The sequence below is a fragment of the Psammomys obesus genome, unplaced genomic scaffold (genome assembly GCF_907164565.1).
Source record: "Psammomys obesus unplaced genomic scaffold, mPsaObe1.curated_primary_1811, whole genome shotgun sequence".
Taxonomy (NCBI): Eukaryota; Metazoa; Chordata; class Mammalia; order Rodentia; family Muridae; genus Psammomys; species Psammomys obesus.
The window spans coordinates 4,576,915-4,594,374 of NW_026585742.1; the positions used below are offsets into that span (position 1 = coordinate 4,576,915).

General features: G+C 44.7%; 1 protein-coding gene across 3 annotated transcripts in view; it reads right to left on the reverse strand.

Annotated features, from left to right (window-relative positions):
• Cadps (calcium dependent secretion activator) overlaps positions 1-17,460 on the reverse strand; it is a 444,339-nt gene that overhangs the window by 238,633 nt on the left and 188,246 nt on the right. For all 3 annotated transcript variants that reach the window (XM_055599062.1, XM_055599061.1, XM_055599060.1), the window contains exon 4: positions 7,690-7,770. In XM_055599062.1, the coding sequence (XP_055455037.1) occupies positions 7,690-7,770 (81 nt within the window). The remainder of the gene's footprint in view (positions 1-7,689; positions 7,771-17,460) is intronic.

Sequence of the window (17,460 nt, forward strand, 5' to 3'; positions counted from 1 at the left end):
AGTCTAGCTGGCCCACGAGTTTTTGCAGGTTTTCCTGCATCTGCTTCCATCTTGCTATAGAAACTTTGATATCATAGACATGCTCTACCCCACTTGGTTTTATGTGGGTTGTGGCCTTCAGGTCCTTATACTATGCAGAAGATGCTACTGCGCCACCTTCCTGGCCTCACTTGAGGCCTTTAACTCCTCCATTCTGATTTGTCGGGAGAAGCTCCAGTAAGTGGCTGCAGACCTGGCCACTCTCTTGCAGAGTTATTTCCCACCAAACTCTGCAGCAGAACACTGGAAAAATCCCAAGAATGATCACTCCTCCCAGAAGTTGAGCAGTTTCAAATGACATAATAAAAAGAGCTTCATAAAGCTGAAGTTACAAGGAAAAACACAGCCATTTGTCTCCTCTGAGTATTCGAGCCTTGAGAAGAAATAGTATTCTGTCAATCCAGGATATGATTCTTGAGTGGAATTTTCAGTGGCAGCCTCATTACAAACACATTTCAAAGCTCTGGCAATGTCCAAATAAGAAGGCTGTAGCTTCCCATCTCCATTGTCTTCTTCCCAGGCATAAAAATGACAAAGAGATTTTTTTTTAAATTCATATTGCTTTATGAAAGACATAGCATGGGGTGGGAAAGGGCCTTTTAAAGCAAATCTCTGTTGACACTTACTTTTGGTTTCGGCCTGATAATTCTGCCCTGTGGGGACACTCACCAGGGTTAGTTATGTCTAGCCACACTAATAGAATATTTTTAAAATAAGCACCTGTAAGCATTGCAAGTCCCCCAACCATTGGCTTTTTCTTTTTGGTTTTAAGTATTTATTTAGAAAGAATGAATGAATTCTGTTTGAAAGCTGACAAGGCTTCTCTCATTCAAAGAGAGTGGTTCAAAGGTTCGAAAGACATTCTTAGAAGGAAGAAGACAGAAAGACACTGGAGACAGAGAAGCTCACCCAAAATCTTGCAGCTATTTTATCCAGTCCCCTCATTACTTTCTGGGCCCCCTCCCTGTTTCTAGTGCTGTGGTTGTCAATGGGAAGTGCGGGAGTCAGCTGGGGGTGATGATCATGAGAACATTTGGCACAAAGCTACCTCTTAGGCACCCTGGGACACACGAAATTATACACATATCCACAGGCCTCACAGAAGGTATCTAGGAGCATAGGTTAACAAAGTAAACTCAACTCTGCATCCTGGGTCAATGCTTTTTGGCTTCCTGATGTTTTACAAGTAGCTGGGGGTTTGTTTGGTTTCAGATTTGAGATGTAGAAAATAAAATAAACCCCACAGAGCTCCCATGAAGAATAAAATACACCAAGAAACATGGATCCTTATTGAGCACTGATTTAGTCTTATTTGTCTCTCTGTCTATTGGTCTCTCTCTGCACACGTGCCAAGTGTTATATTGCCACCATCACCAGCAGAAATTACTAGTAAAACTGACAGTGACTATAAAAACAAAACAAGACCAAAAAACAGAAACAAACAAACAAATGAAACAAAACAAAACAAAAAACCCACAAACCCTAGCAGGCTAGCTCACATTCACACTGTTCTAGGTACTGCTCACTGGTCACATGATTTACCTCTTTTAATTCTTCTTAATGAACTCAGAGAGATAAACTGCTGCCATTTCCCTCCATTTCCTGGAAGCAAATGAAATGGAAAGCAATGGCAATGATCGCTAGAGCTCGGTATAAAACCCAGAAGCCTGGCTCCAAAGGTCAGCAGAGTGAGAGCTGGGGTGCTATGGTGATACCCCACTGTATGAGCAACCCACGCCCTTTTAGTTTACTTGATCAGCAGAGGGTGTTATAGCCAACTCTTTCACAGCAGTTGCTGCTCCACCATTTCCTACACAACATACACAGTGGGATACATCAGCTGAGAGAAGGACCGTCTTGATAGGAGTGTGTCATCATCAGTACAGAAGATGCTGGGAGCCTTCTGGAGTCAGAAGTAGTTTCCTGGGTCAGTTCCTTTCCATACTGGTTCCCATCTTTTAAGTGGTTGTAAACTGAATGAGTTCTCTTTCCCTCTTGTGTTCCTCGTTCTTGGCAGGGCTTCAGGGTACCTGCTGAGCATTTGGTGTTTTCCTTGAGAGTTCCCCGGGTTTTTCCTGCCTGATCTGGGCAACAATCAGATCTGTCTATCTGCACACATCCAGGCAGCCATGCCGCTGGACTGCTAGGCAGCACGCAGATTGCGCGGCAATGTGTAACCAAACTTCTCTATCAGGGCAGTATTTAGCTAGTATCCCTTATTGATGCTTATAACACGCTCCAGGTATAAGATAGCTATTTTGCTTTGCTCTGTACAGAGTAGAAGTCCAAAAAAGAATTCCATATTTTGTTTTGAGACAGATTCTTTAGCTCAAGCTGGCCTTGAACTGGATGTGTAGCCGAGGATGACTCTGTACTTCTGATCTTCTTGCCTTCAGCTCCAGAATGCTGGGATTGTAGGCATGCACCTCCAGGCCCTGCTTATGAGGTACCGGGGTCTGAACTAGGGATTGCATCCATGCTAGGCCAGTGTGCTACCAGCCGAACATCATCTCTATCCTCACAGCTCCACACTAAATGATGACGGCTTGAGAAACCACTGGTGTTTTGTTCTTCACTGTTGGCAGCTGATAACACAAAACTGCAGTTTCTGTTACATAACCAACTGAACAATTGCGGACTTTTATCCCAAAATATGGTCAGAAGAACTGGTAAGTATCACAGATGAGCTATTGCCACAGGCCACCTGCGTAAGCCCCAAAGTCAACTTTGGATCACACAATTTAAATAATTTAGACTTAATTCTGGGTGAAATATGGGGGCCCTTTAATATCATTGTGAGAGGATTTGGGAACATGTTTGAACAGGGATTAAGAAGTCTTTTCTATGAGATTAAAAAAAAAAATGTATTCAGAGCTCTGCCTGCAGCCATCGAGGGAGTGTGCTGGATCCAGCCACGCCTGGCTTGTGTTCGGGGGGCAGCTGCCTCCTTGGATCATTCTGGAAGTTGGGGTGACTGAATTGATAGTTCACAGTTTAGGGCTGTGGATGGGGGATGGGAGGCAGACTTAGTCTTGACTTGCTTCAGTCTGAAGCAGAGCAGTCACACGTGCCAAACGTTGATCCAGCTAATGCTGAAAATGTTTCCAGCAGAAACAGCAGGGCCACGCAGCCTCCTCTCCAGGGTGCAGGGATCACAGTAGAGAGCATTCTGAATCTGAGGAGACAGTTCCGCCTAGTACTGCCACTTCACTGTGCGTCGTCTCTGTAAGCTGGAGGGGATCCAGCAATGCTGTGGAGGATGGCTAGTTGTTTGATGGAGTGCTGCCCATCAGGGAGGGAGAACCAAGGTGAAATCTTAGGGCCAGTGCCTGAAACATTAAGTAAAGGACTCAAGAGGGGAGGGAGGAGAAAGCTTGAAGGATAGGTTTATTGAACCCTTAGACTTGAGTCATGGGGGAAGTAAAAACATGTATTTGGGAAGTAACTCAGTAAAGTTAGAAAACAAATTAGTCAAGAATACAGTTTTTAATCATTGTAACCTTGGCAAAATCTTCTGATGTCTCTGCTTTGGCCTCTGCTCTGAAAAAGAACAACCTTCTCCCTAAGGTTCTGAGAGTCGTGACAGGGTGCCCATGTAAAACAACTAGAAGAGAGTCTGGTGCTTAGCAAATACTACAGAAAGGGCAGTTAATGGTACTAGGTATATCTAGGTCAACCTCACATCATAATGACCTTACAGTACCTCACCCTGAGGCATATGTTACACTACCAGCCCCAGTGTGACCAGTGAGGCCCTCACTTTTATTCCACAGTGGGATGGCTTACTATATCAGAGTTAGCTTTGAACACAAACTTGGGCCAACTCTAGGCTTGATTCTTAGAACTGTGAATTTGAAGAAAGTAAGGAGGCAAAGAGGTAAGTGGAAGGAAACGATCCGAACAGGTGGGCGAGCAGCTGAATGGCTCCCTTCTGGTGTATTTCAGATGCATTGGGATAACTAGACATCCTTCCTGAGAAGCCTTACAGAGGAAGAATGGAAAACCAATGTGATACAGAGACAGCAGACTGGAAGCCCTTGTCTCTCCATGGCCACTAGTTCTAGCTCTTGCCCTTGGACCCTATGCTTCTTGTTCCTTACGCTTATGCTGTCTTTGATATAAGCTTTCTCTAGATGGTGCCTCTCACTTGTAACCTGAAGTGTTCAACCCATCAGATAAATCCATTGTGGGAGAGAAAAGAGTGGATGGATCAATATCCAGCAATTTCTGGTCATAACATGTACAGGAACTAACCTTCTGCCATGAGTTGAATTGTACATCCTCACTAAAATTCACTGTGATGTCAGTAATAGGTAAAAATAGAAAAATCAGGACATGTCAAAGAAAGATAAACAGAGGTGCATCATTTATGTTTGTCAAGAACTAGATGATATGGAACGTCTTCATACTTTATTCAGTGTTTGGTATATCCAACTAAATTTAGGAAAAAAGCAGTCACACAATTGAAACTCACAAGTTCCTGAAGTGAAACATTGAGACCATTCCTTGGTAATACAATTCCCTGACTGTGTTTTTCTGTATATTCATTATTTCAGTGTTATTCTGCAGACATCTTTCTACCAGTATTACTATCATTAGCCTGTAGTCTATAGACCTCAAGAAAGAGAGTCATTGCTTTGGTTTGCATCAGATATCATTAGGACTGGGGAAGGCTGGGAGTAATGTTTGGTTCCCTTGAATGGAGAACTCATTCTAGGACCAGTGAGTTCAGAGCTGGGGATGAAACTTAGTTGTAGAGCAAAGAAAGTCAGAGCCAATGACATGTAAAAACATTCCAGAAGAAGAGAGACAACATCTAGGAGAACAGATAATAGTAATGAGAAGATATCACATAAGAGTCCTTGATGCCTTTAATTGTTTGGAGATCATGTATGTAGTCTGAACTATTTTTAGTAAATAAAAATCAAAGTCACTTGAATGACCTGGTTTGTTTACTAAGAAAGCTTAGTTCAAAGTTGTTAAAGATATTTTACTTTGGAAGAAAATATTTAAGATATGGGCTGGGGAAAGCGTTCTTTCTATTTTTTTTTTTTTGAGATAAGCACATTGACTTATTGTATAACAGTTGATGTACAGTTTTGAAAAGTTAGAATTAGTCTTATGTTAGCTTCTTGAATTATAAATCCTCAAAGAAAATAAAACATAGTAAAGATGTTTGAGCTTATTCACAGGGAGATAATATGTACCTAACAGACTGCCTCCATTTCCCAGGAAATCTACTGAAGGGAGACACCGAATTTACAGAAGAGGTAAATTCTAAAACCTTAGTGATATTTACTCCCACATTAAGCAGATTTCAGAACACAAGAGCCTCCCACACTACCTTTAGCCAAATCCATAGCTGCACACTATTTATAGCCACCAGACTGCCTCTACTACACCCTTTAAAGGTGTCCAAAAAACAAAATGCAAAACATTTCAGTAAAACTGAGCACAAGCACAGGGGTATGCCGCTTGGACTCTTTCCTTGGCTTTTATTCTAGTAGGACTCCTTTCTACATATCCAAGCCCTGCGATGCTTCGGCCTGTAGCAGGGAACTTCAGCACCAGGATCTCTGCGTCCCACCCTCCCTACCACATCCAGAAGCCTTCCACCTGTCCCCACAGCTGGCGGGGAAGTGCTAGTCGTATAAATATTCAATGCTTTGTTCTTAATGGCTATCTGAAATTAATTATGCTTTTTAAGTATTTCATTAGATATTACTTATTTTAATTAGAAGTTTCTTGGGGACATCCTTAAATTTTTTGCCGGGGTAACTGCCTCAGTTTATTGCCAGCCTGTCATTTCATAAAACCTATTATAGTTTGAATACAAATATATCTGTGTAAAGACATAGAAATATTAAAAAATTGCCTGCTGGCTTTTGAGAGGTGATTGGGTCACGAGGGTTCTGATTCATCAATGGGTTAATCTACTGGTTATGTCATTGCTGAATGGCCTGTGAGAAGGAAGTAGGTCACTGGGTGTTATGGCCTGAATGTTAACTGTACGCTCTACAGTTTGTGGTGCTGTCTGGGAAGGCAGTAGAACCTTTAGGAAGTGGAACCTTGGGTGAAGGCCTTGAGGCTACGGCCTCACTTTACTTCCTGTTCACTCTCTGCATCCTGAGCATGAATGCAATGTGACCTCCAGATTCCTGCCTCTGCCACTGTACCTCCCCGCCCATGGCCACATCTTGCCCACCATGGTGGGCTGCATCTATCTGGAGATCCCAGCCAGAGTAAACCCTTTCTCTCTTTAAGTTGCTTTTGCTGGGTTGTTTTGTAATAGGTGCCTAAAAACAAAAACACATCTTTGAAGGGTCCCTGAGCCCTTCATGTCTGCCTTTGCTTCCCAGGCTGCATGAGGTGAGCAGCTTCCTCGAACACATGTTCTTACTGCCTCAACTCAAACTCAAAGCAGTGTTCCAAGGACTGAAGACTCTGAAGTAAAATGAGAGAAAATAAACCCTTTCTCCTCAAAGGAGTTTTATTGGGTATCTTGTCATAGCTATAAAAACCTCCTTGTGTGAGATCGCCATAGAGAGTCTGGCACAGCTCCTTCATTAGTGCCTGTCTTGCATAGCCTGCCTGCCTCATTCTCTGAAAAAAAAAAAAAAAAGATGATAAACGAAATGCCCTTATATGCTGTAATGATTGTCTCGGAGGGAGCATGCAAACAGCACATCTGACAGTCAGGACCCAATAAACGCCAGTAGCATGAATACTAATTATCAAAACATGAGTGTCAGCAACAGAAATGAATAACAAGACGATAACAAACTACAGGCACTAACAATAAGATATGATCCCAAGTTCAGCAGAGGCCTATTCAACAGGAGGTGTGGTCAGGTGAGCAAGGGCCTGCGTGTGGAAAGGTGGGAAGAGAAGGCTAGTTGTTAAGTTCTCAGGGTACATGTTTGAGGCTAAGTGCTGAAGGCTAGGGAGGAAATTTGCTGAGTGGAAGGGAGAAGAAAGTTTCTCCCGAGCTGAGAGAGCAGAGGGTACGAGGACATTGAGCCTGGAAGAGGTCTTCAGCAGGAGACGTTCTGTGGCTGGGTCCTGCAGCTGTGCTGGCAAATTGTGATGCATGATGATAGCTAAAGGAGGACACATTCTGCTGCCTTGGAGCTGCAGATGTCATTTGAAGGTGGTTATATTGTCCTGGAGTTATGGGGGTTGTGCTGAGGGATGTTGAAGCTCTGTTTTGGCTGGTCACGTCTGGGTTTAGAATGGCAACTTAGTATTTGTCACAGTGTGCCATAAACTCACCAGAGGCTATTGGAACAACCAAGGATTGCCTCCTCCTCAATCCCTGTCCCTCCCTATTCCCCGCCCCTCTCTTCTCCTCTCCCTTTATCTTTCTTTGACAGTTTCATAAAGCCAAGGCTGGCCTCAAAATTGCTATGTAGCCAAGAGTGACTTTGAACTCCTGATCTTCCTGCTTCTACCTCAAGACTGCTGGCGCTCCAGGAATGGAGGACCTTTTCTGTTTTGGTTTATGCTGTGCTAAGGGTAGGACCCAAGGCTGCATACCAACTGAGCTGTTTCCAGCCCTTCTACTTTACCATTTGAAGATTTAGTAGTCAGTGCCCTTCCTGGGGTGGGCCTGTGACCTGGTCCCACGGAAGAGCCCATGAGGATTCTTACCCTGGCTATCTGGTCTGCCATCTGGAGACGTCCATCCAGCTCCCGTCTGATCTGGGCTGCCTGCTCATCTGGATTGTCCAGCTGCACAAAACACAAGCATTCAAACAGAGAGACTCTCAGGTTAGGCCATAAAAACCAAAAGGCTCGTGACTTTTTGTCTTATGCTGCCCCGTGCCCCTGCCTTGATACATGAACTTATTTCATTTAAAAAAATCTTATAACCAACACATCCACTCTGAGTGAAATTCCAAATGAATATTTTCAGTTAGAGCATGCTAAGCTGGACATTTGAATACATTGTGCAGGATCTGTTAATCACTTCAATCGCACTAAAGAAATGTTTCTAATGAGGGTCTAATACAATGATAAAGTACTCACAGTGAACACTCAGGGAAGAAACTAGCAGTACAACTCTCAGAAGCGCACAGCATGGAACATATAGAGTTGTTCTTTTGTCCTGGTCCATGAAAGATTAGTCACTGTCCTTCCTCATAAGCCCTGAGACATTCCCAACTGCTCTACGGATGGAGACTCCCAAGTGACTGCTCTTAAATCTCAGATAAAACTCTTCCCCTACCTCCCCTTTTCTTGAGAATAAGTAGTGTATAAAGATCATAAAGGCCAAGTTTAAGGTAATTCCCCAACTTCTCTGGTTTCAGCTTGTTCATGCTTCGAATGAAGGGTTTAGTTATGTAATCCTTGTGGTTCTCTGCAAATCTGTTGTGTAGCTTGAGTTAAATTTCTTTAAAGCACTATACAGTTATGATTTAGACATGAGTGCTGTGGTTCTCTGCTGAAAGAGTCAACTTTTCTGTTGTGCTAAAGCACAGATAACCTCCAAATGAATGCGCACCAATGTGTTCTAATAAAAGTGTACTTACAGTAAGTGGTAGGCCAGATAAACCAATTCCTCTTTTAGGAATTAAAGGCTTCCCTTTATTTCTAAGCAAAACCTAACATTAGGCTTCAGGTTACACTTGGGTCTGCTTTCTTCGGTAAGCTATGACAATCACGGAAAATCTTAATAGGAAACAGTGCCATTTACATAGGATGGTGTCATTCCTCTTTTTAGTACATCTTAACTAACAACTAACTAACCAATTGATTGAATATTTTAAATTCTTTCCTTCTAAGAACATGCATGTTCGTATGTGTGTGTGTCCATGAAGGTGTGTATGCATGTGTGAATGTGTATGTGTGTGCATGCATGTGTACATATGTTTGTGTGTGTGTATGTGTGCATGTTGTGTGTGTGTGTTTGTGTGTGTGTGTGTGTGTGTGTGTGTGTGTGTGTAGGCCAGAAGTGAACTAGAGGTGCTGTTCCTCATGCCTCTTGTTTTACTGAGACAGGGTCTCTATTTAGCCTCAGAATCACCACATAGGCCAGGCAAAGGAGCTCCAAGGGTCCTCTTGTTTCTACCTCCCCAGTGCTGGCTTTACAAGAGCGTGCTACCATGCCTTATGTGTGATGTGATGTGTACGCACTTGTGGGCACATGTTTGTGGAGTCCAGAGATAGACCTCTTCTTGGGTTCCTCTACCTTATCATTTGATGAACAGTCTCTCACTGAAACTGTAGTTCATTGGTTGTCTAGACTGACTGGCCAAGGAGCTCCAGGGTTGCCCGTTTCCACACTACCTCGATAGGTTACTGGTATACGTGACTGTTCTAGGATTTTTTCATGTGGGTGCTGGGATCTTAGCTCAGCTTTTCAAACTTGCATGGCAGACACTTTACTGACTGGTGTCTCTCCAGACAGCATCATGCCCAACTCAAGACTTGGCGTTACTTTGTCTTCTCCATTGCCTTGGGAGATGGACTGTTGCTTTTGATCATGAGAACTGGACTAAGACATGTGGATGTTCCGAGGCAACACAATAGCTCTGTTAAACAATCGTAAAAGAGAGGTGGGAAGGCGTGAAACTGCAGTGCAGAAAGCCCCATGACAGTTGTGTAGAAAGAAAATGGGCAAGACATTGCCTACTCCACTACTCCTTACTTAGATCACAAATTTTTATTTTGCTAATGACATCCATGGATATCAGCTCAAAATCCAGTTCTCAATGAACACTACAATCAGCAGACACCATCACTGCTTCTGATTGGCACACATGGGCATCATTGTCCCCAGCTACCCTTAAGCTCCAATGAGCTGCTTTTAACATTTTCCTCTGAACATTTTCATTTATGATCCAGGTGTAGCATCTTCTAAGACCACTCAGAAACATCTTGTTCAAAATATGAATGCAAATGAAATATCCAGCTGCTTTGCTGCAAAACAGCAGCGGGAACTATTTAGAGTGGAAATTGCAAATTCTGCTGGAAAAGCAGGTGCCCACCGAGGTGACGCTACAGGACCAGAAGTAGGCCTGATGCTGCAGTTCACCAGGGTACTGGAGTCCTCCAAGCACTATCGTGAAATCCAATGGCAGAGAAAGAGATGGACAGGCAAGGTTCACCCTTCATCCACTCATCAGTTCATCCATCACACATTTTCCCTTCCGTTCATGAAAGTCTTAATATATCAAAACAATTGAACATATACAAGGGAGGTGGGAGAGGGAGATGGCTTGGTGATCAAGGTGCTTGTTGCTTTTCTAAAGGACTGGGGTTTGGTTCCTAGCGCCTACATCGGGCAGCTCCAAAATGCCTGTAAATCTAGCTCTGGGGGCCTACCTCCCTCTTCTGGACTCTGCAGACACCCTCACACACAGGACATACACTCTCACAGTCACACACACACCAACAAAAGGAAACAAAAACAACCCTTCAGAGAACACACAAAGAAACAGGACAGCTCTTACTCTTTCCCACTTCTTACATAAGATTCCATGCACACTGCCCAACAGTTGGCCATAAGTCTCAGCATCTGCCTTGATAGTCTGCAGGGCAGAGCCTTTCAGAGGCCCTCCGTGATGGGTTTCTAGCTTGTTTCCTGTTTTCGAGAGCAACAGAACCAGAAATGTGAACACAGGGGTCTTCCCAGAGACTCGTACTCCAACCAAGTACCATGCATGGAGATAACGTAGAACCCCTGCACAGATGTAGTCCATGGCAGTTTAGTGTCCAGGTAGGTTACATAGTAATGGGAAGAGGGACTGCCTCTGACATAATCTGATTGGCCTGCTCTTTGATCACCTCCCCCTGAGTGGGGAGCAGCCTTACCAGGCCAGAGAAGATGACAATGCAACCATTCCTGATGAGACCTGATAGACTAAGATCAGAAGGAAGGAGAGGAGGACCTCCCCTGTCAGTGGACTTGGGGAGGGGCATGAGTGAAGAAGAGGGTGGGAGGGGGGGATCAGGAGGAGAGGAGGGAGGGGCTTATGGGGGGACACAAAGTGAATAAAGTGTAATTAATTAAAAATAAAATAAATTTTAAAAAATGTAAAAAAAAAAAAAGAAAGAAAGAAAAAGAAAAGAAACAGGACAGAGTAGGTCTCTGGTCCACGCAGTTCCAGTAGGGCAAGAACAGGGCAGCAAAGGTGGGAAGATCAAATCCCGGGCCTTGCTCATGTGCTACCCCTGAGTAGGCTTTCGACCTCCTGCAGTCCTGACAACTTGCCCAACTCGCACACACACTGCGTACCTTATAACTCAGGTCCATGCAGCGCATCCTGCTACCCTTGAAACCTGAGAAAGGTTTGCCCTTGTTCCTTGTTATGATTGATGGATTTCTTCTGGGAAGGCCTTAGATTGACAGGAATGGGTACGAATTTATCACGGTTCTGCCCTTAGCAGCCATGTGACCTTGGTCAAGTTGTGTGCCTTCTCTGTACTTTGGGTCCCCTCATCTGAGTATTCAGGGTAATTCTCCCTAAGGCTGCTAACTAACAACAGGTTGAAAGTGTTTGGCAGGCAGCAAACCTTCAGGAAATGGTGGCTGAGGCCATCTGTGCCATTGTTTTTGTTTTGTTTTGTTTTACATAATTTTTTATTTATTACAATTTATTCACTTTGTATCCCACTGTAGCCCCTCCATCATCCCCTCCCAATCCCATCCTCCCTCCCTTCCTCATCTCCTCCTATGCCCCTTCCCCAGTCCACTCATAGTTGAGGACCTCTTCCCCCGCCATCTGACCCTAACCTTTTAGGTCTTATCAGAACTGTCTTTCATAGTCTTCCTCTGTGGCCTGGTAAGGCTTCTCCCCTCTCAGGGTGAGATGATAAGAGAGCTAGCCACTGAGTTCATGTCAGAGACAGTCCCTGTTCCCCTTACGAGGGAGCCCATTTGGAGACTGAGCTGCCATGGGCTACCTCTGTGCAGGGGTTCTAGATTATCTCCACGAATGGTCCTTGGTTGGAGTATCAGCCTCAGAGAAGTCACCTAGGCCCAGATTTTTTGTTTCTGTTGTTCTCCTTGTGGAGCTCCAGACCCTTCCAGGTCTTTCCCACTGATTACTGCTTGGGTACTGGGACACAGAGCTCCAACCTCAGACCTACGTCTGTGCTATTGTTAATGAGGTCCATGTCAGCTGCATTTCTGATAAGAGCCACCAAGGGGCGGCAAAGGGTCAGACAAGAAGGCACTGGATGGGATGGCATGCCTCCCTGCTAAGAATGTGGGGTCTCCATCTATCTGTGGGTACCATCCTGACCTGAGACTCCCACCACTGATAAGTTTACTAACCTCTCAGTGTCTCACACTTTCTCTGGGGGCAAGTCCCTTTGCTCTGCTGGACTTTAATTAATGGCAGGGACCGGAAGGTGGACCCTGCTGTCAGACAACTAATGATCTTAAGAGCATATAAAAAGGGAAATGTAACTGAAGCTCCCCAGAATAGCCTGGCATGATGGAGAAGGCCATGCTTAACTGCTGCATGATATCCAAAAATATAGAGAGAAATCAAATAATTACCTTTTTAAGTACTGAGAAGGAAAAGCCGGAGAGTGCGAGCTTCCATGGAAACGGGGTTCTGTTTACTGTGCTGGTCTTTTCCGCTGAGAGAGGGAGAGCTCTACTGCAGAGCTGAGCCCAGGGCAAACCTTTCATATTGGCAGCTCATTAGGGTTCTAAATGTACAGAAGCATGAAAGCTCTTTACCTAATTAGACAAATCATCTGCCTACTTGCAGAGGTCAGGCAAGCTTCTGTTCTAACTCATCCCTCAGGCAAGAGCAAGTATTTCTCCAGGCTCTGCTTCCAAAGGATGAAGACCAAAGCCCAAAACCATGTCACTGCACACAGGTGTGCCCAAGCCATGAGTGCAAGCTGCCTGAGCCTTGCAACTCTTTCTGGACCATGGGTGGCTCCTCACTGGGAGGTGAGAGCATCATTCAGTGGAGAGTGGATTTAGAAAAGCACCATCTAGAGTCATTTAGGTGCAGACCCAAGATCTAACAGATGGTAATTATACCCAGCCATCTCTGCCACTCCTTCATGTGTGGCTGACCATGGCAAGCTTCTAAACCTTACCCAGCCCTTGTTTCCTCATCTGCAAAGTGGGCAGCTCTCTATATCCCATAGTCACTAAAAGGAAACAACATACTGCTCTGTGCAAGAGAAGCAAGACTAACATGGGCTCAAAATTAGGTTTTGCAGTTTTGTTACTGAAAGGGAATCAAGAGACCTCTGGACCTTTCTGAGCCTTGATGTTCTTAGCTGTAGTGCTGGGATAGTGTCTTTCCTGGCATGGTAAGAGGATTAAGTTAGATCTCATGTGTTCCAGGCTACCATGCTGCTGTGTAGTAGTTCCCACAGCTGAGAAGGTAGTTTATAGGGTCACCCTACTTTAGAGTGGGTGCTCACTGGATGTTAGTTCTTTTGCCTTTATTTTAACTGTTGGACCAGAGGCCAAAGTCAAATTGAACCCCTGTTCAATTCCATCCTTCTGAGGAAGCCTCTATGTCCTTATGTCCCAGGATTCTCTGAAGGGCCTGTATTGGCATTCCTCAGAGCTCTGTTTGGGAGACATTAGTTTGCAGGTCCTCCAGCTCTAGGCCACAGTCACATAAAGTCTGGAAACCCTACCCCTCTCCCTCCTTCCTGGACCCAACTGTGTGTTAACACATTTGCATGCCCAAGAGCACATTGCTTCTCTAGGCAATTCCGTGTGCTTCATTTCTCACATCTGTGGAGTGTGGAGGGAATTTTTAAAGAAGGTTGAGAGAGGGAAAGCAATTTCACTATCCAGATCCATCTGTGTCTTTTAAAGGAAGATTTGAGGGTGTGTGTGTGTGTGTGTGTGTGTGTGTGTGTGTGTGTGTTTGTGAGAGAGAGAGAGAGAGAGAGAGAGAGAGAGTGGGTCGGGTGGGGGAACCAAGCTCAGATCTTCTGCAAGATCACTAGCATTCTTAACCACTGGAGCCATTCCTTCAGACCCAATGCATCTTTTTATTAAAACAACAACAACAAAAATCAAACCAAAACAAAACAAAAATCTCGCCTAGGAATGCCCTGACTGATCTCCAGAAGGATGGAGGGATGAAGATCTCATCAAGAGACCTTGGCTAGGAACTTCTTCTGTAGCCTTAGGGCCCCTAGGAGGACTCGCCTTGAGCATTTTCCCCACAGGAGACATCCTTGGCTGTAGTTTCTTTGGGCATGCCTGAAGTATTTGTTGTTCACAGGTGACAGTGACCTGGCAAGTCATCCTGTCAACAGGCAGCCTTCAGTGAAGCAAGTAATGATGTGATTCAAATGTGCAGGGAATGTAAACAGAAAAAGGTGAGGACATTGTGCATTAAACAAGTAGCTGCTGTGCCTTGTGAGAAAACATCCATGCTTCTCAGCCTCAGAGAACTGAGACAATGTTAGCCTCAGGAGTAAAATGAAAGTGACCCAGAGCTGAGGTTGGAATGAGGTTTAGTTATTTCATTCTATTTTTGAAACAAAGTCTACTGTCTCTTGTATGGCCTCGGAGTCAATATGTTGTCAAAGATGACCTTAGACGTCTGACTCTTCTGCTGTGCAAGCATGCCTGGTTTATATGCTGCAAGAACCAGAGCTTTGTACTTGCTGGGCAAGCACTCAACCAACTGAGCTATGTCCCTAGCTTTAGAGCTGAAGTACTGACCTCAGTTATGTGTGTGGTCTCTCTGGGTGGTTTCCTCAGTGCCATACTCCCAGTATGATCTGCTGTGGCTGGGGCTGTGAAGAGCTGACCTGCTCCTCACTTAGCATATCCTGTCTTTGCACACACTGACTGCATGCCAGGAAGCAGTCTTCCATGACAGAGAAACCTTATCCTTTCATCCTTCAGCTGTGTGTCAAATAGGTCTCCAGTCTCTCTAGACTTCTCTTTTAGCAACATGCATCTCTCCTTGCCAACGACTTATCACACTGTAACTTTCCTCACACTCATGGGATCATTTGAGAGCCATCTACTGGTAAGCTCAGGAGATCATGGGTGGGTGTGGTTCTGCTTCTCTGTGGACTCTGTCCCTGGATTGTGGAGAGAACCAGTGACCTGCCAATGACAGGTCTGAGTTAACTGTGACCCAGACAGCACAAGCATCTTGCTCACAGCCACTCATCAGTACTAAGGAATCTGGAGGCACAGCCCTTGTCTGTAAATCTCTTGTTTGTCATGTCTTGCTGCCCAAAGGCCGTGTTCCAGGAAGTGCTGACTTCAGAATTAAGGGACGGGTATGCTTTGCTGGCCTACAATGCAACCCTAGTTCTGATAACACATCCTCAATGCTGGGCTTGAAAGGATGGGGAACAGAGCTAAACAGAGAACTCTCTGTAGAGGAATATCGAATGGCAGAGAAGCACTTAAAGAAATGCTCAACCTCATTAGCCATTAGGGAAATGCAGATCAAAACAATCCTGAGATTTCACCTTACACCCATTAGAATGGCCAAGATCAAAAACTCAAGGGACAACACATGCTGGAGAGGTTGTGGAGAAAAGGGAACCCTTCTCCACTGCTGGTGGGAATGTAAACTGGTTCAACCACTCTGGAAATCAATCTGGCGCTTTCTCAGACAACTAGGAATAGCACTTCCTCAAGATCCAGCCATACCACTCCTAGGCATATACCCAAAAGAGGCTCAAGTACACAAAAAGGACATTTGCTCAACCATGTTTGTAGCAGCTTTATTTGTAATAGCCAGAAGCTCGAAACAGCCCAGATGCCCCTCAACTGAAGAATGGATGCAGAAACTGTGGTACATCTATACAGTGGAGTATTACTTAGCAATGAAAAATAAGGAAATCATGAAATTTGCAGGTAAATGGTGGGACCTGGAAAGGATCATCCTGAGTGAGTTGTCCCAGAAGCAAAAAGACACACATGGTATATACTCACTCATATAAACATACAACATAGAATAAACCCACTAAAATCTGTACATCTAAACAAATTAAGCAAAAGAGAGGACCCTAACTAAAATGTTCAATCCCCATCCTGAAAGGCAAAGAGGATGGACATCAGAAGAAAAAGAAAACAGGAAACAACCTAAGAACCTGCCACAGAGGGCCTCTGAAAGCCTCTGCCGTGCAGACTGTCAAAGCAGATGCTGAGCCTGATGGCCAACTGATGGGCAGAGTGAATGGAATTTTATGTAAGAAGTGGGAAATAGTAAGAGCTGGAGAGGACAGGAACTCCACAAGGAGAGCAACAGAACCAGAAAATTTGAACACAGGGAACTTCCCAGAGACTCATACTCCAACCAAGGACTATCCATGGAGATAACCTAGAACCCTGACAATGCAGCCACTTCTGATAAGAACTGATAGACTAAGATCAGAAAGAAGGAGAGAAAGACCTCCCCTATCAGTGGACTTGGGGAGGGGCATGCATGCAGAAAGGGGGGGGGAGGGTGGGACCGAGAGGGGAGGAGGGAGGGGCTTATGGGGGGATACAAATGAATAAAGTGTAATTAATAAAAGTTAAAAAAAAAAGAATAATAAAAAAAGAAAGGATGGAGGCAGAACCCTGGTAAGCAGCTGGGTATAGCTTCCTGCTAGCCTGAGTGAAGCTCAGTCTGCTCACTTAGTTCTTTCTCTACTTTGCAGCATGGCTGCTAGCTTCCCAGGGACTGGTGTCTGAGAATGCAGCTGCTGAGAGCTGCAGCAGTAGCTGCAAAGACTACTGCCTCTCAAACCACAGCTCTCAGTGGACAGGGCCCTCCTTTTTTTCCATGCTTTTCATCCTCCTTCACAGACAAGCTGCCTCCTTGCCTGATGCCTCCCGGGTGCACTGCATGCTGGGAAGTTACAGCTGTGACCCAGCTCTGAACCAGGAGATGCTGCACTCCAGCTGCTGTCTCAAGACCATATTGAGGTCTGAGTTGCAACCATATTAGCACATTATGTCCTTCTAATGCCTTTTGCCCATCTGTTTGTCTCCCATAATACTGAGGCTGGAGAATGTGGTCAGCTGGTCTCCTGGTCTCCTGTCCGTGTTCATATCCTCCAAGTTTCTCTTCAGTTGAATGACCTTGGGCAAATTTTTGGCCTTGCTGAGTCTTAGCTTTTATTTTTTTCAACTCCTTTAACTCTAAAATTAGAATAAAGATGGTAAAAGCCACCCCAAGATGACCAGAGGTTAAATGAGATGGCAGATGTAAGGTAAAGAGCACAGTGTTTGGCAATCAGGTTTTCTGAATCTACTTAGCCAGGACTTGGCCTCGCAGTGAACACACATTCTCCCTTACAACATTCTCACCCAGGGTTTTGGGATGCAGAGGAACTGGCTCAGTGGTTAAGAGTACTTGATATCCAAGCATGAGGATCTGAGGTCAAATATCCAGTATTCAATGTAAAGAGCTGGACGTGGCTGCTGGTGCCTGTCATCCTGGGTAAGCAGTAGCTTACACAGACCTG